At 47.1% G+C, this 27,500-nt stretch overlaps 1 protein-coding gene across 4 annotated transcripts in view; it reads left to right on the top strand.

The window, feature by feature from the left end:
- mgat3b (beta-1,4-mannosyl-glycoprotein 4-beta-N-acetylglucosaminyltransferase b) overlaps positions 1 to 27,047 on the top strand; it is a 59,785-nt gene extending 32,738 nt beyond the window's left edge. For all 4 annotated transcript variants that reach the window (XM_063203109.1, XM_063203100.1, XM_063203092.1 and 1 more), the window contains 2 exons: positions 21,038 to 21,557; positions 24,510 to 27,047. In XM_063203109.1, the coding sequence (XP_063059179.1) occupies positions 21,039 to 21,557; positions 24,510 to 26,150 (2,160 nt within the window). In that variant the 5' untranslated portion in view covers position 21,038 and the 3' untranslated portion in view covers positions 26,151 to 27,047. The remainder of the gene's footprint in view (positions 1 to 21,037; positions 21,558 to 24,509) is intronic.
- The last annotated feature ends 453 nt before the right edge of the window (positions 27,048 to 27,500 follow it).

Here is a 27,500-nt window from a genome sequence, read left to right as displayed (position 1 = left end):
CCATGCCGCACATTTGATTTTCGTCCCGAAATGAAACCCGCGTTGACCGCCGTATATCTGCCAGGATGGAGCCATTCTGCTTACATTTCCAGAAAACATTTTTTGCTCTCACTGGGCTCTGAAGGCACGGCTGTGTTTGAGAGAAGAGAGAAGAGAAAAAATCACTCCCCCCACCCCGGCACCACCACCAACACCCACCCATCCACCACAACCCTCCTCCACCCCCCCATCACCCCACACACAATCCGTCTTCGCCTCCCCTCCCACAACTCGAACCCACTGAAAGGCTCTCTTTGTGTGTGTGTGTGTGTCTGTATATGTCACTCTTCATGTCATAGCATTGTGTCATGTCTTAATACTGAATAATTATTCCAAAATTGTATTTGATGGCCCTACCCGCATACATACTGTACTGTGTACATCCAGTGTCCTCCCGGCTGTGATGCATGACCGACCCACTTATGTGTGAGCCATTAGTGGAGTGGAGGGGTCGGTGGTGGGCCGCCTCGGGGACGAGGGATGAAGAAGCAGGGGCCAAAAAAAACGAAAAGAAAACATGGATAGACGGCACCAGGGGTCGTGTACAGTGTGTGTACAGTGTGTGTACAGCGCACAGCGGCTTCTTAAGTGTGTGTATCGTTACAGCACGGTTGAGCGAGCGCATACAGTGAAGCTTTTTGAACGAACGGAGGAAGGAAGAAAACAGCTGCCGAAACGGGTGTCAAGTAGAGACGGAGAAAGGGGGGGGGGGGGGGTGTTGACTGAGAGAGAGAGATGAGAGCGAAAGAGAAAGCGAGAGCAAGAGATGAGGGAGAGAGAGGAAATGAGACCACTGTTAAACTATACAAGCAGTTTGTCACAGTAAGCACCATCTCTTGTGTGTTATAGGGCTATGTGTTGGCGGATGTTAGTTTGGTACCTCTGGGTAGTGTTTGTTAGTTAAGCATCTCTCATTTGTGTGCGTATCCAGTGTTTCCCGCAGACTTTTTGTTAGTCAAGGTGGTGGGGCGTTAAAAGTATATATTTTTTGGTTAAGCAGATTTAGAAAGTACACTATGAAATCTTTATCTGTGTCTCTTGTCAAGGTGGCCACCTTAGCAATAAACCCTGATCTCTCTCTCTCTCTCGCTCTCTCTCTCTCTCTCTCTCTCTCTCTCTCTCTCTCTCTCTCTCTCTCTCTCTCTCTCTCTCTCTCTCTCTCTCTCTCTCTCTCTCTCTCTCTCTCTCTCTCTCTCTCTCTCTCTCTCTCTCTCCAGTCCTGACAACACTCAAAGATGGCTGTCCTCTCAAAGAGCTCACTTTTCTAGTTTAGTAATGCAAATCTGCTCCCTGCAATCTCTCCTCTCTCTCTCTCTCTCTCTCTCTCTCTCTCTCTCTCTCTCTCTCTCTCTCTCTCTCTCTCTCTCTCTCTCTCTCTCTCTCTCTCTCTCTCTCTCTCTCTCTCTCTCTCTCTCTCTCTCTGTGTGTGTGTGGTGCCCTCAGTGACGCGCGCAAATACAATTTGCAAGCCATTTGAAATGAAATTATATCATGTAAAAGCTCCAGCTCCATTTGCAACGTGACCCCGTGGTCGACTGTCCATCCTTGCCCCATCACGTCACATGCAGTACAGTAAAAAATTCAGTGTTGATTCAACACATGGAGAGTACTGTGGGGCCCAATACACTCTAGGAGGTTTAATATTGACTCTCGGAGTGTTGAAGTAACACTGCAAAATGTACTGTGTGCAGGCCCGCCGACAGGGGTTGGCAAAGGGTTACGTTGTCCTGAGCCCAGGGAGGTAGGGGGTCCCCATTACATTGTGTGAATTGGGTAGGGGGCCCTTTCAGATGACTTTGCCCTGGGCCCAGCAAAAACTGTCAGCGGCCCTGACTGTGTGTACAGTGGAGCCGAAGAGTGAAAAGGTCATCGGCGTACGCATGCAGAGGAGGAGGAGGCTTTAATTTTGATTATTATTTTGCCCCCACCACCACCAGAAAAAAGCCCCCCGGTGCTCAGTGCTCATACATGATTTATTTTAATATCATCCCACTCTCACAGCACAGGGCCGCTGGGAGAGAGACTGGGAAGAGACTCGACTGTGTTGTAGTTCTCCCATAGGGGTAGTCTATTCTCAGTGGGGAAGCCATGTTTGCTTGTCTCTGTGTCTGGCTGTGCTCTGCTGTGCTGTGTTGTGTTGGTATGGCCGCTGGGAAAGACTGGGCAGGGTCCGCTACTTGCTCTTCTCTCGTACAGTAGGGCCAGTTGGATGCTATGTTTGCTTGTCTATGCTCCACTGTGTTTATTTCTCATTGAAAAATAACAGCTCCTTCTTACCTCTGTTTGGTAGTTCAGAAGCTGCGATAGCTGTGAAGTGTCCACTATTGTGTTTTTTTTCCCTCTTGTACGGTAGGGATGGTGGGAAGCCATGTTTGTTTGCCTTTGTCTTTCCCACAGCAGACGCTGAAGATGGCTTTAGGCACAAATGTCTTGTCTGTTTGCCATACACCCTAAATAAATCAGAATATGATTTACTGTTAGTTATCTGGGGCTTACGGACAAAAACGCCACATGTGTAACTTCCCCACGTAGACATTAGTAAGACTGTTGAAAACCTGTTCATGCTTGGATTGATGCATCTTAATTTTAAGGGAGCCTATTATCAGTGCAGGGGTGCATTTCTCAAAACCATAGTTGCTAACTTCATTAGCTACTTTGCTGTTCGTAATGCAATTTCCCATTGCCAACTTACTACTCAAGTTGCTAACTAGGTAACAACTACTCTTTCGGGAAACGCACCCCAGATTTGAATAGTTTCCCTCAGCAGCAGCACAGATAGACAACAGCTTATTCCTGGTGTTTCGTTGCTCTGTTCAGGGGTGCATTTCTCGAAACCAAAGTTGCTTACTACATTAGCTACTTTCTTGTTTTCAATGCATTTTCCCATTGGCAACTACCGAAGTTGTTAACAGACTAACAACTTGTCTTTTGAGAAATGCACCTCAGCCCAGGTTTTCTGTGCGCTGTAGGAGGCTTATATAACAGGATTAGCGCCGGCCGGCACATCTCCCCCCAAACCCCCCCCCCCCCCCCCCCCCCCCCCCCCCCCCCCCCCCCCCCCCCCCCCCCCCCCCCCCCCACCCCCCCCCCCCCAAATAGCGCCTTTCATCTTCCCCATCCCAGCAGACACACATTTGCAGGGCCGGATTAACATAGCCCGGGGCCCCTAGGCTACAGTTTGTTGTGGGACCTCCTGAAAGGCAAATTATGCAGGAAAATTACATAGACAATCTCATAATTAAGAGGTAGGAATTGAGGGCAACGTGTCTACCAACTGTACTGAACACAATAAATACATTTTTCAAAGTTGAATTGGGTCAAAATGTCACTTTTTTCCAATCAGAGGCCCCCTGATAGGTGGGGGGGGCCCTAGGTTGCAGCCATATCTAGCCTTTGCATTAATCCGGCCCGGTGCATTTGCCACCGCTAAGCTAGCTGCCCTCAGTGGCAAGAGCAAGGCCTGTTCCTGTGTGGGGCCCCTCGCCCCCTCTTCTTCCTGGTGTGTGAGGGATCGGTTAGACATGCCTCTCAGGCACAAGCACACAGACACAAGCGCACACACGCACACATCTACACACACACACCTCTCACTGCATTTATACACAGACATCCCCACGCACACACACACATATACAACTCCTGAGCATCCTGTAGCACTCACACACACACTCACAAGCCGTCACATCAAACAGGCACCACCACCAGCACCACCCAGGGTGTTGTAAGTCATTCTCACCTTGTTGATTGAGTGTTCTGGTCAGTTGGCTTTTCAGATGTAGGTTTCAGTTGCTGAGTGAGGCCTTATCTAAAGTTTCACTGTGGCGGCTTTGGGGAGGTGAAGTCAGCAGGGAGGAGTGTTGGTATGAGGATATCTTGTGTTTTTCGCTGTGTTTTCTCTCATCTGTCACACATCTCTCTCGGCAATGTCCGCCATCTTGCCCAAAGGTTATCAATCTCCATTATTTCCCCCTACCTTGTGATAAAAGTTTAAGAAAGCAAAGCACTGACCTATAATGGTTGCAGTTTACAAATTACAATGAAGCTGTAGGGGAATGTTTCCCAACTTTTTGTGCGCACCCCCCAAATAGTTTTTGTCATGCAATGAGCGCCCCCTCCTTCTAGCTCTGTATGGCTTCCCAATGATACTATATGCTCCATACATTTTTGATTATTACATGTTTCCATGCACTGCCTACAGTGTGTTTGCGTACCCAGGGGTTTGCAGGGGTGGGGGTTTTCATTCGAGGGGACACTTCAAATTGTATTTAGTCTTCTAAGGGCCGTACTATGAACACAGACCAGGATTTCCTCCCTGCACTTTAAGACTATAGTATATTGAAAGTGGCCACCGTTACAACAGACCCCATCTTCACTAGGTCCCCTGAAAATAAAACTTAATTATTTCTAAGATTCTATTACAAAACATGCCATATTTCATGTGAAACTGCCTAACATTAAAATTATATCAGGGGCTGTCTAAGGCTAAATGACCCTCAAAACATAGGTTCTCCACCCTAGTGGTATGTTTACTTGTACTCCTGGTAGGGAATCACTGCTGTAGGATGCTGATTTTGTTTTACGTCTTCCTTTTTTGTACATGCACAGTACATGTGTCATCGTGCTGCCACTGTAATGATTGCCGTAATCAGCGTGGTCCCTGGAGGTTGTCGATGACCAGAGCTGCGGAAAGCAGAGGCCTGTGGCAGCTTTATATTGCACGCTCTCAGCAGCAGGCCAATAAAGATAAGTGTAGAAGTCTATTAAAGCCCCAGGTTACACAGGCACACGCTGGCAACACAAGCAGACTCAAATTAAAAGTGCCATCAAATCCCATATATTACATACATTTTTAGATGCTTAACAAAGTGTCCTTAAACCTATTTTCTCTATGTACATATACATTTGTCCACTTTACTTATATAAAACTGTCTGTATGTTAACTTGCACATTTATAGAAGAGCCTTTACTGTATAATGTCAGAGTACATATAAAAATGTCCCCTTAATGACGCTGCCAATGACATCAGTGAGGCTCATTACGCCATAATGTGGACAAAGAAACAGACAAAAAACCATGTCAAACCATGATTGAGGACGTTCTTGCTACATGGTGAAATGACTGCACTGACTGCACTCCAATGTAATGGTTTGGTAAGGCACTCAGTGTTTATCTGTGACTTTTTTTTCTTCCTTGTTTTGGACTTTTAGGTGACCGTTGCTCTTGGGTTACAGTTTCCTTCCTGTAAGCCACTGGGGGAGAGGGAGAGAGAGAGAGAAAAAAGAGAGAGAGGGAGAGAGGTGGGGGTGTTCTGCCGATATGCGCTGCTTTGTCAAAATGAGCTCACATAGCACAACTGGACAGGTAGGCCATATTGACGGCTGGAGGAGGAGGTGACCTTTTGGTGATTTGCCTACCAAATGTTCGCAACACATATACACACACACACACACACACACACACACACACACACACACACACACACACACACAGCGCTCGCACACACAGAGTCAGCAACCTTTGAGTATCCTGTTTACGATTTGATTACCTAAAGTGCACTGTAATTGCAGGTTAGATGAGGTGAGAAAGTGTTTGTTTTATATGCGCGTATAGATTTCAAAGCGTCAGCAGATTCCCACCTTTTTTTTCCCTCCCAATTCCATCCACCCAAGATGCATGTGTTTGATGTGGTCGCGTGTCACTTACGGTAGCTGTCTAGACAGCACATCGAGGTAGAACAGGGCGATAATTGCAAGGAGTCCGTTCACAAAAAAAAAACCTCCCCTCTGTGTGCACAGCCAGCTATTAGTGGAATCCACACAGTCCTTAGACTAAATATCACTTTAGCGCTAATTACACACTAGCAAGCGGCTCTTTAGCATGGGGACACGAGAGCTGAGCACACTCCTTCCAGGAAGGAAAGAAGAAAAAAAACAAACACTGTCAATGTTAAATGAGTACTGGTTTAGCGGATACATCTCTATATCTGCCTCTGTCACCAGCTGTCAGAGATGACAAGGACAATGAAGACATGACAAAATGGGCGGGAGATGAACTGCCCTTCAGGACTTTAAGAAGGACTTTAAAGGACGATGGGATTTGATTTTTGCGGCACACTACAGGTACCCCAGACTGCTGTTGTCTGTTCACCTTTTAAATGTGTGAGTTTTCAAACATTATAGGAACGAAAAAAAGGATACTGTATTCTACAACAATGCAATACTCTAAAATTCCACATTACTGTATAGTCTATGGAGCCCAAGATTCTTTAGAACCTCCATTGTCAAAACATTCCGACGGTGCACTTCCACAAATCAAATCTCTTTTGAGTGGATGCCCTGTACCTCTTCCCCAGGGGAAATACCTGACACCCAGCTGGAAACGTCCCAGCAGGAAGTATTGTACCCAGCTGTCTGCCATCGCCCTCCACGCTCCACTGCTCTTGGCGCTGATGAGGGATAACTAACTGACTAACAAACGAATGAATAAACTCTGACAAACACAACACAACAATCACAACACAGCACACGCGCACAGCACATCCACACACACACACACACACACACACACACACACACACACACACACACACACACACACACACACACACACACAAACACAGTGGTGCAGGGCAGGTTTTCCGGGTAATGGGACATTCAGAAGGCCCCACCACATCTGGGCCCGATCTGTGTTTTAATTTGCCGCACAGCTGAGCACTACCTGGGGGGCTTGGCCGTTACAAAGCCACACATCATGAGGAATGTCATCCAGAGAGGGACGAGGAATGGGAATGGGAATGGAACTGCTGCTGCTGCTGGGGGTCGGGGGGGGGGGCCCGAGTTGAGTCTGGTACGGTTAGTCAAATATAGCCCCATGATGAGGGTCATACCTCTCTCAACTTTCAAGAAGGTTTTGAAGTCCCTTAAATGTTTCCCAGGAGAGTTTCTCTTTCCATAACCTCACCATGGGTAAGCGGTTAGGGCGTCAGACTTGTAGGCCAAAGGTTGTCGGTTTGACTCCTGACCCGCCAGGTTGGTGGGGGGAGTAATTAATCAGTGCCCCCCCCCCCAATCCTCCTCCATGACTGAGGTACCCTGAGCATGGTACCGTCCCGCCGCTCTGCTCCCTTGGGGCGCCATTGGGGGGCGCCCCCTTGCACGGGTGAGGCATAAATGCAATTTCGTTGTATGCAGTGTGCAGTGAACACTTGTGCGCTGTGGAGTACTGTGTCACAATGACAATGGGAGTTGGAGTTTCCCAGTTGGGCTTTCACTTTCGCTTTCACCTCTATAGTACTTTCAGCCATTGTCTGCACTGCGACTGTTTGCCTATCTGCCGTCTTATTTGTGTCTTATATTGAAAGTCTCTTTGAAGAATCCTCTGCTAACTTGATGGGAGTTATTATGATGAGTGTAGTGGTGAGTGTGGTAAAAGCCGTTCTCTATTATGCTTGCCCAAGTGAGCATCTGAGGGTAGTGTGTGGTAGCCTGGCTAGCCTTCTCTGTCTCAAGTTCAAGAAGTTTATTGCCATGTCGACATAGTCGATAGGATTTTTTGTGGCATATCCCCAGCATCAAATGCATACAATGGTCAAGAGTCAAGACACAGAACAGCAAAGCACATACAGTAAATATAAATATGGATAAATATAAATTTCTCGGTGTCTCTCTCTCTGCTCTGGGAGCTGATCCATGTCCTGCTGGTAGCCTGGCTACGGCTCTAGAAGTGGCTCACTGAGTATGTGGAATAACCGCCGCTCATTGACACAAACCACCACGACCACCACCATTACCAGCATCAGGGAAGCTGACAGGGGGGGGGGGACAAAGGGGTCACTTGTTCCTGGGCCCAGGGACAGAGGGGGCCCAGAATTGGATCCTCATTACATTGCATTGATTGGGTTTGGGGCCCTTTCAGATGTCTTTGTCCTGGCCCAGACGAAAGCTTTCAGCAGCACTGACCACCATCATCATCATCACCACCACACCCACCCCGTCACCAACTCTAACCTGGGGAACCGCAGCTCTTGCCTCCATTATTGATGAAAGTGGCGCGCATTTTCCCCTTCCCACTGTGCCGCTAAAGGAGTCTTTCAGCGCCGCAACAGTACGTCTCGCCACCTTTTCTCCCATTCTTCAAAATCCAGGTCTGAATTATTCACAGGCACTTAGTTAGCACCCTCTCTTCCCACCCACCACTCTATATATCGTCCCCCGTCTCTCTCTGCTCTTTGGTCCCGGGCCATTAGGTGTATGTATTCAAATTGCAGCAGCTGGACCTAGTGCAAGGAAGCCACTCGCTATCACATTGTATTAATAGAATAGAATATCGAACCCAGCGCTCTAAATTAACTTTTTTTTCTTTACCAGCCAAAATGGCTAGTAGATGTTTGTCTTACTAGCCAAACATACAGTCACTAATGGGTCAAAGTGGCTAGTAAGTTGGTCTTTTCTACCAGCCAAACTGAAATTTCATTGGCTGGTGTTAATTTAGAGCCCTGATAGAACCGCAAAAAGAAAAAGGTGCGCCTTTATAACCCCACGAAAGGCCTGACGAAAGCTAAGAAGCTTTTCAAACCTCATTTTTTTCCCAATATTCAATTTGGTGTTCAAATTTGCTAGGTGTAGTACATTTGTAGGAGAAAGTGTCTCTCTGTGGTTTGAATGAGACAATTCCATGTCCAAATTGCTGGGTAGCAACAACTCTGTGTTGCTTTAACCCCTACCAGATAGCCCCCGTAGCGTTGTGCAACCACTGCAACTTTCGCTGCCTATAGATGAACTAGATAAACTTTGCTAAGTCAGGCCCCGGCGTTGACAAACAGGCTCAAATAAAGGAAATCTCTCGTTAGGGGCTATGGGCAGGCAGGCAGGCAAAGACAATAGGCAAGGCTCCCCAGGATAGGACGGACGCCCCCGTGGGGGAGGAGGGCATGGCAACAAGCCAAAAACACAGGGAATGCTGGGAATCTGGATGTCATTGTATATTGCGGTGTATGGGAAATGGAAGGATGGGGGAATTAACCGCATTTCATTAAACTGCAATGTGTATACAATAAACAGTTTACGTATACAGTACAGTATGCGATATACAATATATGTATACTGTACACAGTGTATACTGCATTTCGTACATTGATATCCTGACGTGAGAATGTGCAAAACACAATGTACTCTGTGGATTTCTCCTGCCTCCCTTGACCAGTCATAGTCTTGCGTATTATTCACATGAAGTACAGTAGAGGAGATGAGGTGGCTCTAATGTTGCAGTACACGGCACACTCCTATTCAATATACTGCTTGTGTCAAGTCAAGTCAAGTCGTTTTTATTGTCAATTTCTTTACATGCGCTGATCATACAAAGAATTGAAATTGCGTTTCTTACTTTCCCATGCAGACAGACTCTAGACTCTAGGTGTGGACATAGACAGTATACATACATTACACCGAGAGTACCTATACAATACCCATTCAGACATATAGCCTTAAGTGCAAGACTGGGCAAGACTTGTGTATGTTCAATATACATGATTATTTTTACATTTTATTTTCCTGACCAGTCAGAAATTCCTGATTTTGCAGTCTGAAAATGCATCTTGGGAGACGTGGAAAACTGTCCTGATAACCTGATGTGAGCAGAAGCAACACACAATGTGCTGCTCTGTATGTTTCCCCTGCCTGCTTTGGCCATTGGTCATAGTGCAGCAGTGTGTATTCACACTATAGCACAATGGAGGAAGCGAAGTGTCCCAATGTTGCAGCACAGACACAGCACAGCACACAGAAAACAGCTCTGCGCAGCGCAGCAAGTGTGTTGGGTTACACCCAAACTGCCCATTCAGGGATATGGGAGACGTCAGACAGGGCTGTGGGTGAAAAGGCAGAACGAGCTCTGCCAGTGTTGCCAGATGTGTCTGATCACATCCCGCCCCAAAATGTGCACAAAAAAGCGCCTGGAGCCGCTAAATTCTGCCCAATTTCAACAAATTGCATTGGTTTCTATGGGCATAAAACTGCTGAAAAAAACGCCAAATGGCCAATTTTTCCCCGTTTTTACCCGCAGACGGCTATCCCAAGCAGCCCAATTGGGCGGGTAGCCACCCAATCTGGCAACACTGGGCTCTGCACTCACTAAGGGGACGCTCTTTAGCACAATAATAATTAGAATTGAATCTGTGCCTCCATCAGACCTTTTTTTCCTCTAAAGGTGACCTTCATACCACCCTGTAGTCTTGCAAAGGGCGAGCGAATCTGTTATTTAAAAATAAAAAAAGGCAATTGTGCCTCTGTAGACGCGGCATTTACAAGCGCAGAATAGTGTTTGTGGTAATTGTTGTTTTCTGTTGACGCATTCTTTGTAAATGGGTCACGACCTAGAGAATGTCAGAGAGAGAGACAGAAAGAGAGACATTAACCCTGTCGACTCGGAATTGTATGCAGACTGAGTGTGTGAGTTAAGTAGACATCCGTGCGTGTTTGTGCTTGTGCCGTAGCACCAACACTGAAACGGAAAGAAAAAGTGCACTTCACCCCGCTCAGCTCACCCCTGCTTTTGTTGACGCGCAGTTATATGCCGCACATGAGGAGAAGTCATTGTGTTTGTTTCAGTGTTTGTGTTTGTGCCTTAGCAGCACCAGTATCGAAACGGAAAGAAAAAGTTCACCCCATCCACCCAAGCCCAAAAAAAAACCTCCTGACAAGCTAATGTGTGCCAGCAAATGTTTGTGTGTGGTGAGCGCATAGAAACGTTTTGGCCTGGCGTTAGTGAGGCCCTAATTGTATTGAACTGCATTTGGCTTCACGTTTTGCACACCACCCCACCATCACCACCACCACCACCACCACCACCCGCCCCCTTTTTTCACTGCTCCCATGGTCACCCACAATGCTTTTATGTGTTGCCCACTTCACTTCCGCCTTGCTCTCAGCTCTCTCTCTCTCTCTCTCTCTCTCTCTCTCTCTCTCTCTCTCTCTCTCTCTCTCTCTCTCTCTCTCTCTCTCTCTCTCTCTCTCTGCCCAACTATAATGTCAACCAGTCACAGCTTCAAGCACCACCAAGCAACAGTCATTAGTTGGGAGAGAGCCACTCTGGGTGGGATGCTTCAGGAATACACACACACACACACACACACACACACACACACACACACGCACACACACACACACACACACACACACACACACACAGAGCATGTCTAATGATGGTTCTTTTGTCCCTCACTAGTGTGTCAAACAGCCACCATCCTCCATCTCTCCATGCCTGCCCAGTCATGTTGCCTTAGACTAGACTGTGGGTGTGGGAGGGTGTGTGGAATAAACCTCTGTGCATGCACAAATGAGCCTTCCTGAGTGCGTTCCGATATGCGACCTTGCGTCCTCCACTTGTGCTTGTGTCCTCGTACCAGGAAGTAATGCGCCGTGATGACATCACTGACAACAGCATCATATTTCAAGTCATTTTCTCATTTTCAAACAGGATGGTAAATGAAGAATAGTCCCCTAAAAATTGTTTTGGCTAGGCTAACAGTGGGGAAACTAAGTTGTTTTCTCCACGGAGGCGGGGCATCAGCAAAACGTGAGGCCACAAGCCCAAGTGGAGGACGCAAGGTCGCATATTGGAATGCACCCCCCTGTCTCTGTTTGTTTACCACTGGAGATATCTCCATGGACTGGAAAGTCAAACTATGTGAGTCTCTTGGTAACGGACGACTCTCTTTAAAATGAGTGCAGCGAGAAGGAGGTTTGTACGAGTAGTCTTTGTTCGTCTCATTTCCTTGTTGGCAAAAGATTACAGTGTGGTCACAGGCTGATAAGACTGAAAGGTGACGAAGTACAGCAACTGAAGGGACAAATAAAGCTTTGTCTTATAATTTTCACAAGAATTTTATATGGGCATAATGACTTGGAGCACTCCTCAGCATTGCCCAATGAATATAAACAGTGTGTGTCCTAAAGATGGGTCTTAACACTCTCACAAGAATTTCATACGAGTGGTAAGTGGAGAATGACATGGGCTCGTGCTTACTATGGCCCTAATAAAAAGTATAAACATACAGTATATTGCTGATCTTTCAACAGGTCCCCTGTTTTATTTTTCTACAGCGCGTTCCCTGTAAGAGCCACCTTGTATTAATGTCTAATGTTTGACATGATCCACGTGAGTGAGTGAGCGCTCAGTAGCACCTGCCGCCGCTGTTTGGGCTGCTTCATCAAAATGAGCTACCAGTAGCCTGTTAACATAGGCCAAACCCAAACCCATACCATGTTAAACCATATGGAAAGGATATTGTAAAATCATACACACGTTTTGTATGACAGTGAAAATGGCCATATATTTTTTTGGTACATTTTCTCCTGAAAGTGGCCCATTTTCTTATACAGAATTATTATTAGGTGAAACTAGTATGAATGAAGTGGAAATTGCACATGGCATTTACAAATAATGTGTATTATACAATCTTTCTTTATATGCTTCATACAATGTTTTGTTCATTTAATAATTCTGTATGAGAAAACACCAAAAGGGGCGTAAATCATACATGGAAAATAAATGTTACATTAATAATTCTTTTAAGTTCTTAACCGTTTTTTCTGTATGGGTAGAGTGCTACTACAGAGCTCTCTACTGGCTTTGGAGCTCTGGCGTGCATTTCTCGAAAGCGTAGTTGCTAACTACGGGAGCTACTTTGTTGGTTGCAATCCAATTTCCCTTTGGCAACTACCCAATTTGCTAACTGCTAACAACTATGCTTTCGAGAAATGCACCCCTGTTTGGCAGGTACAGGCCATATCGACAACAAGACACCACTTCTGAAAAGTTGCTCATCTGTGCACCGCTGTCTGCCTTCACTTGTGTTCTGTTGTTCCAGTTTAATGTTTTGCCCTGCAAACCAGCAATCCCTGACTCAGGTTAACTTTATTATTTTCCTTTAAACAAGTTCTGGCCTAGAAAAGGCCTACCCATGTACCTTGCATCATCAGTGACATTTATTTCCTGCTTATACTCACCTTTTTAGAAAAAAAAACACACACACACACACACACACACACACACACACACACACACACACACACACACACACACACACACAAACACACCATAAACACTTCAAACTGACAATCGTGATTGCTCACAATTCACAAAATGCGATTACATCATCTCTCCGAACACACATTTGGGCGTGTAAGAGCTGCACACAATGGGCCGCTGTGTAAGGCAGTGAAATCTTAGAGAGAGAGAGGGAGAGAGAGAGAGAGAGAGAGAGAGAGAGAGAGAGATCAGATCGCTCCTCTCTTTATAGTGCTGAGCGCCTCTCTGATGACTCTTCCCTGGGGCAGCTGGAGCCGTCCTCAGATCACCCCACACACACACACACACACATTCACGTGCGCACACACACTAACACACCCTCTCTCGTCAGTGACCTCGGGGCCTGGTTACTCTACCCTCTGCTCAGCATATTCTTTGTATTTTATCTCACCTCGCAGAAGATTATTACTGACCCCGCAGAGTCTCTCTCTCTCTCTCTCTCTCTCTCTCTCTCTCTCTCTCTCTCTCTCTCTCTCTCTCTCTCTCTCTCTCTCTCTCTCTCTCTGCCCTGCTTTCTTTCTCTTTTTCAGTGTGTAGATCTCTCCATCTTCCTTTCTTTCACTCATTCTGTGTCTATCTTTAAATCTCTCTCTCTCTCTCTCTCTCTCTCTCTCTCTCTCTCTCTCTCTCTCTCTCTCTCTCTCTCTCTCTCTCTCCTGCTTTCTTTTTCAGTGTGTAGATCTCTCCATCTCTTTCTTTTTATTTGATCACTTCCTTTCTTTCACTCATTCTGTCTCTATCTTTAAATCTCTCTCTCTCTCTCTCTCTCTCTCTCTCTCTCTCTCTCTCTCTCTCTCTCTCTCTCTCTCTCTCTCTCTCTCTTTCCTCTCCTCTCTCTCCTCAGTGTATGCCATGCTGCTGTTTGCTGCAAAGGGCCCACATGGCTGTGGCTGTGCAGAGTGAGATAAGGCCTAGAGAGGGAGGGAAGTATATTTAGAGTGCCAACAAAGGGAAGCAGGAAGAAATGAAAACTTGCACAAATACCGAAATGAAAACATGCACACACTGTGCGTGCGTGCGTGCGTGTGTGCGTGCAGGCGTGTGCGTGCGTTCATGCGTGCAGGAGCGTGTGTGTGTGCATGTGTGCGTGCATGCATACTGTACGTGTACATGCATGCATGCGTGAGAAAATAAAGGGTGGGGGAGCAAAGTGAAAGTGTGTATAATAAAGACAAAAGGGATATGATTCTTGAAGGGGGAAGTCCACTTATGAAAACTACTGCACTCGTTTTTTATGGCTTTCACTCCCTTTCGCCCACTCCCATCCTCAACATGCACACGCACGCATGCATGCATAATGTACACTTCATTGAGATATACTCTCAATGGTACACAGTACACACACACTCACACAAACAAACACACACACACACACACACTCACACAAACAAACACACACACACATACAGCAATGTTCACATACAGTGCGTGTGTTCATATGTACACCTACACAAACAAAGAGACGGACATTAATCATAAGACAACTATATTAGCATAATGTTCCATTATATCGCTTATCACACACACACACACACACACACACACGCGCACACACACACACACACACAGTGAAGGAGGAAACATTAACAGTTGCCGTGTAGCCAAGTGCTGCATTAGGCCCCTGGACTGAAACCCAGCAGGTCTCTTAATAGAGGGAGCCGAGCCAGACCTAAACGCTACTAAGAAAACACATATTACCTCTGCATTTTCTTATCTGTAAGGTCACCGCACACACACACACACACACACACACACACACACACACACACACACACACACACACACACACACACCATTACATTACATAACGGTACATTTAGCAGACACTTTTATCCAAAGGGACTTATATATAAAAAAAGGACATAATCAAAAACACACAATGTACAGAGTACAAAGCATACAGTGTACATGAGGCACAGCCCTCATACGCATGCACGCACGCAGGGCCGCTGACAACTTTGGCTGGGCCCCGGACAAAGTCATCTGAAAGGGCCCCCAGCCCAATACATACAATGTAATGAGGACGCAATTCTGGGCCCCCTCTCTCAATGGGTCTGGGACGACTGTCCCCTTTGTCCCCTGTCGGCACCCCTGCACGCACAGACACACACACACGCACACACACACACACGCACTTCACCCCTTGTTCCTCTGCTTTATCCCCCTCTCCTCTCCGGTAGCAAGTGTCCATGGGAACGAAAGTGCTGCTCAGCATTGCGCAAACAAGCACAAAAACAAGCCAGAGGTCACCTCCAGTCCAGCCACACTAACCACATTCTTCTCTTGTCCTCGATTCTTGCTCGTGACCGATGCCAGATTGCACTTTTCTGATTGTGATGTGAGACAGCCCATGTTGTGCAGGGGTGGCAGGCAGACAGGCAGACAGACAGACAGACAGACAGATAGGCGCACACACACGCATACACACACATACACACACTGTCCTTCTGTCTGTCTGTCATGGTGGAAAAACTAAACGCCCAAAGAACTTGACAATAACAGCCACAGTTCTTATCAGGAAATGTGTAGTATTTATGAGATTAATGACTGGAAATCTGAGTAAAAAAGATATTTTTGCATTTTGTCCTCTGGACTCACATTCAGGTTTCCCATCTACAGTAGGTGGAACTGCGTGTTTTTGAAGGTACAGTAGGAGCCAATCGGAGTGACCCTTCGCATATACTAACCGGGCGAATAGACCGGCCGTGGCGAGATTCAAGCGACAGAGAATCGCTTTTGTGCAGCAAGAGCGATGCGAGCGATTGAAGCAACTAAGTAAAGTATGTCCGTTAAAAGCAGAAAGCAAGCATTCCAACGTTCCCATTGCTTGTGGCGGCTGTCGCCGAACCGCATCATAGCTAATTTGCTAAATATTCCCAAGAGTTCAACTGCAAACTGTCGATCTCGTCACGTGAATCGCCTCTAGACTAGTCGCCTAGTCGCCCGACTTAAGGGCCGTACACACACGTCGCTGCTATTTACTCGCTACTTGCTCACTCGCCTACTTGCCACTCGCTCTGGGTGATTTTGTTTACTGGTTGTCATGGTTCCCGCTGTCCGCGCCAATAACGTCCGTACGAAACAAAATGTAGGCCTACGCTGTTTAACGTTGATCGTGTGCTGTGCACAACCATGCATATGAGCCTTTGATGGTGTACACTGAATGTATTCTCCTCAACACTTTTAACCAAAGTGTGATGGCGTGCAGAAGTTGGGTGGTCAGAACACCACAGGGGCAACGTCACCTTTCAATAATCTGTATTCTGCATTCCAATTGGTTACTCGCTTAACTCGCGTCGCTCGAAGATAAAATAATTTCGGAAAAAATTATCTCGGAACCCGCCCACATCGCATCGCTTGTACTCTCCTCACCTACTCGCCAGCGAGACTCGCTGGAACACGTAGACATTCTATTGACTTCATCCGCTGAGCGAGTAACTAGCAGCGACGTGTGTGTACGGCCCTTTAATACAAAGCCAATTACTTCCATCGCTCGCCTCGGCCAGTGTATTTGTGCGTTTAGAGTTTATCTGACGAAGCCTAGTGAGGGTGAGGCATCACAGCACAGACTTTAAACTGTGGAGTGGAGTGCTTCGTGCAATGTAATCAGCTCAGCTGCACAGTCATCCTCCTCATCATCATCATGACCTTCTTATAGTCCCTCCCTGGGAATGGGAGGAGGTCTCAAAGCGCTGCTTGGAGAAGGAACTTGAGTGGTGAATCGCAGGGCTGCTGACAGGTGCAGCTGGGCCCGGGACAAGGTCCTCTGAAAGGGATCCCCCCCACCTTATGTAATATTGGACCATTTTTGGGCCCTCTCTCTCTCTCCCTGGGCCCGGGACAGCTGACCCCTTTGTCCCCCCATGTCGGCTTCCCTGGGTGAATGTGGATGAATGTGTCCCATGCAGGCAATCAGCTCATATTCATCAAGGGTCCCTCCCCAGGTCTCAAGGGTCTTCTCATCGGAGTGGCGTAGCCTAGTAAACTAGACCAGCGGTTCTCAACCTTTTTTTGAAGAAATGTCCACTTGGCCTCTTCACAAGCTTCCCAACGCCACCTTGACATCATCATAAGACTGAAAACGCCCCCCTTAGTATTAAAAAATGAAATGGATAATGGCCCCCAATAGCAACTAAGCACCGCCACCTCTCAGCTGTATCCTTCTCAACGCCCCCCTAGCCCTAGAGATCTCCAATGCCCCCTGGGGGGCTGTACCACCCTCGTTGAGAAACACTTAACTAGACCAACCCTAGGAATGGTGAGACGGCATGTCCTAGGCAGTGTTGCCATATTTGGTTGGTTTCCTGCCCAATTGGGCTGCTTAGGATGACCAGCTGTGGATGAAAAAGGCCAGCAAGGACATTTGGGCAGTTTTTTCTGCAGATTTATAGCCATAGAAATCAATGGAATTTAGTTCAAATTGGGCAGCAACTAGTGCTTCCAGGTGGGTTTTGAGCACTTTTTTGGGCTGGGAAATCATTAGTCTAATCTGGTAACCTCGAGTCCAAGGCATTACGATGGATATAATGAAGCTGGAAAGGAGTGAGGCGAGGGTCAGTGGGCGTGTCCCATGTACTTTGGAGGAGCCCTTTGAGTTTTAACTTCCTGGGGAGGGAACCTCAGGATGTCATGCAGATGACAAAGAGCTGCAGAGGGAAGCGTATAAGGAGGTCATGATGATGATGATGCCGGTGCAGTGCTGATGGCACGCATGGGATACATAGTGTCACCCTCGCTCTACTCAACTCCTCAAAGGGCTTCTTAGTGAGGAGAGTGGAGAAGAGGAGAAAGGGTGAATGTGCCCTATGCATGCATGCAATCAGTACTGCCACTCACTATTATCATGATTATGATCATGACTTCCTCTTCATTCTTCATCATGAGGATCAGCTTGATAGGAAATAAACCTCAAAGGAGTGGTGTTTGTAGCCAGGGCCTCTGACAGCCTTTGCTGGGCCCAGGACAAAAGTAATCTGAAAGGGCCCCTTACCATATATACTATGTAATGGGGACCCAATTCTGGGGCCCCTATCTCCCTGGGCCTGGGACAACATACCCCTTTGTCGTCCGTCTCCCACCCCCCCGACCCTGTCTGCTGGCCTGTGCATAGCTGTGGCATGATGTGAAGAGCCAGGTTTGAATGTTTCCCATGTATGCACCATCAGGTTTCCTCCTCCTCCTAAGATCGGCTACCTCAAGTGCTCCCTGTAGGAGTGGTGTGGAGTGGTGTGTGGCGGTGGCATACTTGCAATTGTATCATCTGGAATAATCCATCCATCCATCCATCCGTGCCTTGTGCCAGGCCAGGTTTGCCCAGGGAAGGTCAAAGGTTACTGGGGTAATCACTGAGTCAGCGTTTCCCGCCCATCTGCCTAGCTAGCGCTTCACCGGCTAACTGGATTTGATCCAGTTTTCAGTTGGTCTGTCTTGTCGGTCTGATTGTGGGCGGATGCTGAAATTGAGCTGACCTGGCTTCATTACTGGCTGATTGAAGCTTTGATCTTACTTGAATCAGGAGTACCATTTTAGTTTGATCTGGATAATAAGTAAAGTTTTCTGGTCAAGAGAAACTCTGAAGTCTGTAGTCAGGAATGATAATAGTACCCAAGGCTCCTTGTTGCATAGTAGACTGCATTTTCTCAGAAGAAGTTCTTTTATTCAAACTTAAATTTGAACAAATATTTTCTTTGCACGTCTCCACTTTTGCAATGCAGTTGCGAGTTTGAATGAAAGACACTGATTTCAACACACATTTTTCATCACCCCCCCGTGTCCCCTTCTCTCTCTCTCTCTCCGACACCATAGGGTGTTCTTGCTTTACACAATGGGCCTGTGAGTCATCTAAATCAGTGTTTCTCAACCTTTTTTAGGCGAGGCACCCTTTCAATTCATGAAAAATTTCAAGGCACCCCAAACCAACAAGCCGTAACATGGCATCGCATCCGATACCACACAAGCTTAGAAAAGTAACACATTTGGAGACGTCACACGACCTACGTTTGAAGTTGCAGCTGACTGGGGTGACCTATACAGTATTTACTTTATTGTGCGTAAATAGCAGATGAAAGATTCCACTGACTAGCATTAACTAAATTAATATGTATTATATTACATAATTTATTTATCAGACACGTTTCCGCGGCACCCCAGGGTGCCCCGGCACCCCTGTTGAGAAACACTGATCTAAATGAAAGCAATATTCCATCACATTTTCCTGGTGTCTTTCTTCTCCCCTCCTACAGCATTACAATATGACGTCACTGGGTGCCCTAGCTCTGCCCAGTGCACACAGGCATGTGTCATGTCAGAAAAGACATAGAGTATTTTTACACATTCACTCCCTGTCTGTCTTTTTCTTTCTTCTTTCTCCGCCAGGATGAAAATGCAACATCACAGGGTGTTCTTGTTTTTGTCATGGTGGATCTGTTTATACAATGTCAATGAAAGAAAAACGTGTTTTTAATTTATTTTTCTGCCTCCTCTTTCTCTTTCGCCTCTTGGGTGAAAATACAATGTCACAAGGTGTTCTTGATTTGGATTAGTGCCGTATAATTGATTTGCCTCAAAAATAAGCCTGTTTTTCTTTCCCCTTCCTCCTCCAGGATAAATATACTGTATGTCGTCACAGGGTGTTTTTGCTTTGCACGGTGGGCAAAGCATCACGTCAATGAAAGAAAAAACTTATTGTGTTCTATAAACTCTCTTTTCTTCATTCTCTTCTCCCTCATTCTCTTTCTTCCTCTGGGATGAAAATGCGGCGTCACACGGTGTTCTTAAATGCCAATGAAAGAAAAACGTATTTTAACTTTATTCTCCTGCGCTTCTTCTTTTCTGTTTCTTTCTGCATCGTCACAGGGTGTTCTTAAATGCATAGTGAAAGAAAAAACTTGTGTTAACTCATTGTTCTGCTTCTTCTTTTCTGTCTCTTCCTGCAGGATGAAAATGCCATATCACAGGGTGTTCTTAAATACCAATGAAAGAAAAACTTGGTAACACTTTCTATGAAGCCCATATCTATAGCGCATTATGAGCGCATTTATAACAAATTATAATGCACATTATAATTACTTACAAAGCATTACGACTACACCGATGATGTTTCATGATGCTTTATGTTAACAGTAATGCATAACCATGAATGTAGCTTATAATACTTTATAAATCCAAGGGTATTATGATTGCTCATGACAGGATATAAACTACTGGCTGCCTGATGGGGCTTACAGTACATTATGATGCATTATAGATGTGCATTATACAGTGCATTATAGATGCATCTATATGAACTTCACTTTACTTAGAGCACACATTGACGACTTATGATCTCACATGAAACATTATAGCATCATATGAGCCCTTATGACAGTTTATCATCCAGGTCTGTGCTGCATAGAGGGGTTTAGGTACTCATAATGTACTATTAGCCCCATCAGGAAGCCTGTAGTTTATAGTCAGTCATGAACACTCATGACACCCTTGGATTTATAAAGCATTATAAGCTAGATTCATAGTTATTCATAACTGTTAATATAAAGCATCATGAAGCATCATTAGTGTAGTCATAATACGTTGTAAGTAATTATAATGTGCATTATAATTTGTTATAAATGCGCTTATAATGTTGTCTTTAAGTAAAGTGTTACCAAAAACTTTTTTAGAAAAGAAGAGGCAGAGTTAAAATACTTTTCTGTCTCTTCTGTCTCTGCAGGATGAAAATGCAACGTCACAGGGTGTTCTTAAATGCCAATGAAAGAAAAACTTTTTTAGAAAACTATTTTAACTCTGCCTCTTCTTTTCTGTCTCCTCTGTCTCTGCAGGATGAAAATGCATCTTAAATGCCAGTGAAAGAAAAACTTTTTTAGAAAACTATTTGAACTCTGCCTCTTCTTTTCTGTCTCCTCTGTCTCTGCAGGATGAAAATGCGACGTCACAGGGTGTTCTTGCTTTGCACAGTGGGCCTGTGCGTCATCTCCTTCCTGCACTACTACAAGGCGCTGCACTACGTCTCGCTGCTGCGCGAGCTCTCGGCGCCCTACCCCAACATCAAGTCCTTCATCATGGTCACCGGCTTCTTCTGGAAGGAGAGGGCTACGCCGCTGGCCAGCGCCGTGCCTGAGGCGGGCCCGCCGCCGGCGTCGCTCCTCCGTCCCTCGGACACCAGGCCCCCGGCAGCCATGGGCATGGAGGAGGACGAGGAGGAGGAGGAGGAGGAGGACATGGTGGTGGGTGGAGGAGGACTCCTCGCGGGCCTGGGTACGAGGGCCGGGGTGGCCTTAGATGCAGGAGGGGGCGGTGCTGGCAGAGGCAGAGGGGGCGGCGGTGGGGGTCTGGGCCTGGGGCTGGTGGTTATGGAGGCTGGGGAGGACCCGGGGATGCCCAGGCCCTGGGTGAGACCGGAGGAGCCCCCGCATAGGGATCCGGAAGCCACTCAGGTAGGATTGCAAATCCTATTTTTATGTCTGTATTTAATAGGCAACGTCTGTGATCTGTTGTGGAGTGGGTTGGTGTAGTGACTTACAGATAAGTCACCTGTGTTATTTTGACTGTTAAAACCTTTTCGAGTAAGTTATCTGTTACCCGCATAGGGATACGGAAACCACTCAGGTAAGACTGCAAATTATAGACAGCGTCTGTGGTCTGGTGTGGAGTGGGTTGGTGTGCTGACCTTACTAGCAGAGGTGTCAAAAGTAAAAGTGAGAAAAAGAAACACTGCTTCCTTCCAATGCAGGTGACCTATCTGAGTAACCAGTAGACCTGTGTACTTGTCGTACAATCAGCTGACCCAGGTTTTTAGTGTTTTTCAGTAACAACAACACAGCTTATCTACCTCATTAGGTACAATGCAGTAAATTGTTTAACAGCTTCTATGTAATATGGTGCTAGTGTTGTACTTACACCATGCATTTACTTCTACTTTTAACACCTCTGACTACTTTCAAGTTTCTAGTTTCAAGTTTATTTAGCCATATCAACAGTATAAAAATACAATTGTTAGGAATGTTGCTTGGTGTGCTCACACATCAACACAAACAAAAGACACAAAACTGGGGAGGGGGGTATAAAAGAAAAACAGGGTGGGGGGGTGGGGTACACAAATAAATAAACAGGGAATGGCATACAAAACATTGGAGACATAGAAAAGTGCAATGGAATATTTAAAGTGCATGGTATGTACAGAAACAGTAGTAACATTGTGCAAAGTAACAAAGGAGGTAGGAAGGCCAGGTAGTGGAGTAGCTGTAAAGTGCTAGTGCGTATTTATGTGTCGGATGGCTTGTGGGTAGGTACTGTCCCTAGATCGTGTGGTTTTGCTTGGGATACTGCGGTACCTTTTCCCTGAAGGCAATAGTGTGAATAGGTAAGCGGTTACTGTAAGCGGTAAACCTTTTTAACCCTTTGAGGAGTACCATTCCAAATATGTGATTAGAATTTTGCCAAAATGTTGAGTTCTCTTTATGGTGTCACAAGGACTTTGCGAGATTTTTAACACAGACTTCTATGGGAGCTGTAGAGTGTTCCAGTAACATTCTAGAAGAACTGGGAAAAAGTCCTTACTCCTCAACGTTAATAGAGGGAGCCGTATTCAAAATGGAGGACCGTAAACCTTGGGTAATACTGCAAAAAGGCAGTATTTGTGACCTGGGGTGGGGTGAGGGTGTTTGGGGAAGTTACAGAAAGCAGGTGTGCTGAATTATTTTGGGTTGTACAAAAAAAAAACCTACTGTAACCCTACTGTCCACCTGCACTTGTATTTTTCCTGTGCACTTCGTATCTGCTAGTGATGTGTTGGCTCTGATTATGTCCTCGATTGCATTTGGCAGACAGTTTTTAACAAAAGCAACTTAGGGTACAATGTAATGTAATGTAATGTAATGTAATAATTGTACATGGTAAATCTTTTAATAGAAGAATGTCTGTGAAAAAAAGATATCTGTGACCTTATCTCAGCAGTGCTTAGTCCGTTACTTGGTTATGTAAACCTTTCAAACTACAGCTGCGGTATTTGTGACCTGGGGTGTGCTGATGTGGTAGAGCAGGTATTCATTTTTAATTTTAATTTTAAAGCCCTGTGGCTTTGTTATTGTGAAGGCATGAAGCCATTTCAGTCTTCTATTTCCAGCTTCGCAATTGGCGGTCAAATTATTTAGAAAGTAGGTATTTTGGAGAACAGGTTGGATCATTTACTCTGGTATGCAAAAAAGGTGGACCTTCGTTCTCAAATTACCTGGTAACACATAGTACCTTGAATACTGCTGCTGGCCTGCAAAGAAATAAAATCTAAGTATGGTATACTGATTCGCCACTCAAATATCTCTTCTCTGACATTTAACACAGCAGCATGCACAATATTATATTGTATTATTTGTTGTGATGAAGTTGTACATAGTTACCATGTATTGTGTATTTCTTCATTTACTGTTTAATTTGAGATTTTATTTATTTTTCAGTTTTTTATGTGGATGTGAGCTTTACGAGTTTGGCGTGTCAATTTGAGATGTGTTGCAGTATGTAGTGGAGCTGTGGTCTGGAGTCGAGCAATGTGTGAAAAACTGATTTTGATCCATCATCATAATTCACCATGAGATTATATGCTGGGGCTCAGGTCTGCCGCTAGTCATAAGCAGAGTAAGCAGAACGCTTAGGGCCTCAGCCACTTTGCCCCCAAAGTTGGGGACTTTAAAATTATGAAATTATAAAATTATAATTATGATTTGATAATGAGGGGGTTCTCCTGACCAGTTATGCTCAGCGCCTCCAAAACAGCAGCAGCCCTGGCGGGGGGCTCAGGTCTGACCCAATTTAACCCATTGTGTCCTGGAGCGACATATACGCTGCATTCAGGTTCTTGATATTTGAGCTGTTTTATTAAAAATGTGGTTAAGTTAGAGCAGAAAAAAAATTCTAGTGCAAAATGAAGGTTCTAGCTTTTAAATGCAACTTATTTTATGTTTTTATGTGCTTCGGAGGCTGAGATATTTATGTTTTAATAGGGAGAAGGCACCTTTTCCCAAAAAGGGCTTAGGCTAAAATGGGTTAAACCCCTCAACGTACCCCCATCAACTACGTAGATAGATATGTCATTGTTACTATTACTATTACATCAGACTTAGCTCACGCTTTCATTCAAAGCGACTTGCTTATTGCTTGACTTGTTATATTTAAGTGCAGGGCATTGGTTAAAGTCCCTGGAGCAGTGTGGGGTCAGGTGCCTTGCTGAATGGCACTCCAACTATGGAGTGAGACAGGGTGGGAGTCGAACCTGCAACGCTCTGATCCAAAGCCCACCTCCTTAACCACTAGACCACAGCTGCCCACGACTGCCTCATTGTATATTCTCCTTTCAATTGTTTGACTAAATTCTGTCATCCTCTCATCCCAACCAGGTGCAAAATGAGCGGCAGAAGGTGACCCCGTGGCACCCCAACCCCCCATCAGCCCGCCACTATCCAGAGAACCGCGGAGAGGAGGAGGGGGTGCCGCCCCAGGTGGTGGTGGAGGTGGAGGAGGAGGAGGACCTGGAGCCCCCGGAGCCCACCAAGCCGCCCACCCCCGACCCCCTGCAGGTCATGGGCGACCTGCACCGCCGCACCCACCTGCTCCAGAACCACGACCGCACCTCCTACTTCGTGCGCACCAAAGCCGGGGCGCTGTGCTTCCGCCAGGGGACCGAGGTGGCGCCCCCCTCTGGTAGTCAGGCCAACAACAACAACAAGGCGCCCGCTAATAATCCGTCGACAGCGGCTGGTGCAGGTGCAGGTGCAGGTGCCGCTGCGGCTGGTAACCACGGGCAACGGCAGCTCCTTCAGCAGCCGATGCTGCAACAGCAGCAGCTCCAACCTCAGCAGCTACAACAGCAACTGCAGCAGCAGCAACAGCAGCAACCACAGCAGCTGCAGCAGCGTCCCGACGTGCAGCAGCAGGCTCAGGTAGCTGCCGCCGCCGCCGGTGGGGGAGCAGCGGCGCCGCACTCGGGCAAGCCCCGGCGCGGCAAGCGGCTGGTGAAGTGCGTGTGCCGACCCGGCTGGCACGGCCCCTACTGCGGCGTGCCGACCATGGTCTACCACTCCAACTTGCCGACGAAAGAGCGGCTGACGCCGCGGGAGACGCCGCGCCGGGTCATCAACGCCATCAATGTCAACCACGAGTTCGACCTGCTGCACGTCCGCTTCCACGAGCTGGCGGACGCCGTCGACCTCTTCCTGGTCTGCGAGTCGAACTTCACCGCGTACGGCGACCGGCGCACCATGCGCTTCCTGCGCTTGCTCCTCAACGGGACGTACGACTACATCCGACACAAGATTCTCTACGTCTTCCTCAACCACTTCCCCGACGGCGGGCGGCAGGACGGCTGGATCGCCGACGACTACCTGCGCACGTTCCTGACGCGCAACGGCATGTCCCGGGTGATAGGCCTGCGGCCGGACGACGTGTTCATCATCAACGACGCCGACGAGATCCCGGCGCGCGAGGGCGTCCTCTTCCTCAAGCTCTTCGACGGCTGGACGGAGCCCTTCGCCATCCACATGCGCAAGTCGCTCTACGGATTCTTCTGGAAGCAGCTGGGCTCGCTGGAGGTGGTGTCGGGCTGCACCGTCGGCATGCTCCGCGACGTCTACGACGACGACGGCATACGCCTCAGGCGGCGCGAGTACTACACCATGCCCGGCTTCCGCAAGTACGAGAACGACACGGGGCACATCCTGGTGCAGTGGTCGCTGGGCAGCCCCTTCCACTTCGCCGGGTGGCACTGCTCGTGGTGCTTCACGCCAGAGGGCATCCACCTGAAGCTGGTGTCGGCCCAGAACGGCGACTTTCCCCGCTGGGGCGACTACGAGGACAAGCGCGACCTGAGGTACATCCGGGAGCTGATCCGGACGGGCGGCTGGTTCGACGGCTCCATGCAGGAGTACCCGCCGTCGGACCCCAAGGAGCACATGTACGCCCCCAAATACATGCTGGACCACTATGACCGGTACAGGTACTTGCTTGAGAACCCCTACGCCACCTCACCAAGTGGGGGGTAAAGGTGGCCGGCTGGTAGGCCAGGTAGCAGCATGGGGTTTGTTTTTTTGTGGAAGATGACTTGCAGAAGAACCAAGGGTGTTAAAGGGTTCCTGGATGGCCTGGGTTTTGTGGGGGAGGGGTACCAGGGGGAGAAATCAGTGGAGGGTTGTACAGGACAGTGCCCACCCACCACCCATCCACGTCCAGCCAGCCCTACTGACATGCATGCCCCACCCACTGCTCCACCACTGTCCAATGACAACAGTGGCTGGGTCTCTCTGCTCCTCCACTGTCCAGTGACTACAGTGGGTGGGGCTTATTTGTCCACCACTGTCCAATGACAACAGTGGGTGGGGCTTATTGGTCCACCACTGTCCAATGACAACAGTGTGTGGGGCTTATTGGTCCACCACTGTCCAATGACAACAGTGGGTGGGACTTATTGCTCCACCACTGTCCTATGACAGCAGTGACAACAGTGGGTGGAGCTTATTACTCCACCACTGCCCAGTGACAACAGTGGGTGGGGCTTATTGGTCCACCACTGTCCAATAACAGCAGTGACAACAGTGGGTGGAGCTTGTAGGTCCACCACTGTCCAATGACAGCAGTGGGTGGGACTGGACGGGACTGGCACATACCAAAACAGCGCTGGCGCAAGACACTCGTGGGGTATAACGAACACATCAACACTTTACGTCTGTAGCTGATGTTTACTCTGTCTTGCCCAAAACATCCTCCACCCCACCCCACCCCACCCTAATTTCACCCCCACAGAGAGACCCGTCACAGCCCTTGTGGTGTGCTGTTGAATGCTGACGGATCTACTGTTGTTGTCTTCAGTATACCCTGCAGCTCTCTCTCTCTCTCTCTTTGTCTGTACAAACAAAAAAATAAAGGACCAAGTCATCAATGTATTCATGTCCTACACACAAAAGAGTTTCCTGGAGGACAACACAGAAAAGAAACTCATCTGGCTTTATTATAATAATCATGCATTGTCAGAAAATAATGAACTGGAGTTTCACTTCCTTTTTGTCTCTGTACAATACACCCTGTTTTTGTGTGTACCCTGTTTTGTTTTTTTTTGTTATTTAAAGCAAGGCGAGAAGTGAAAAGAAGTGAATTTGAATTCTTTCCCTCCCACCCATCCACCCACCTACAGTGCACTGCCTTTGTCAGTCAGTCTCTTGTGTGTGCGCGCGCTCTGAAAAGGTTGACAATACATGAACGATAGATAAAGCCAATGTAAAGAGATGCATGATAATGACTGCTGTCGAGATGAGCTATAGAGCTTCATACTGATCAACTACCAACAGGCTGTTTACCAAAGCCCGAACCCAAAACCCTCGACCCTAACCCCTTGGAAA

Source organism: Engraulis encrasicolus, chromosome 1 (assembly GCF_034702125.1).
Source record: "Engraulis encrasicolus isolate BLACKSEA-1 chromosome 1, IST_EnEncr_1.0, whole genome shotgun sequence".
In the NCBI taxonomy this organism is placed as follows: domain Eukaryota; kingdom Metazoa; phylum Chordata; class Actinopteri; order Clupeiformes; family Engraulidae; genus Engraulis; species Engraulis encrasicolus.
Note: the sequence above shows the minus strand (reverse complement) of the source record. Positions and strands in the feature narration are given on the sequence as shown.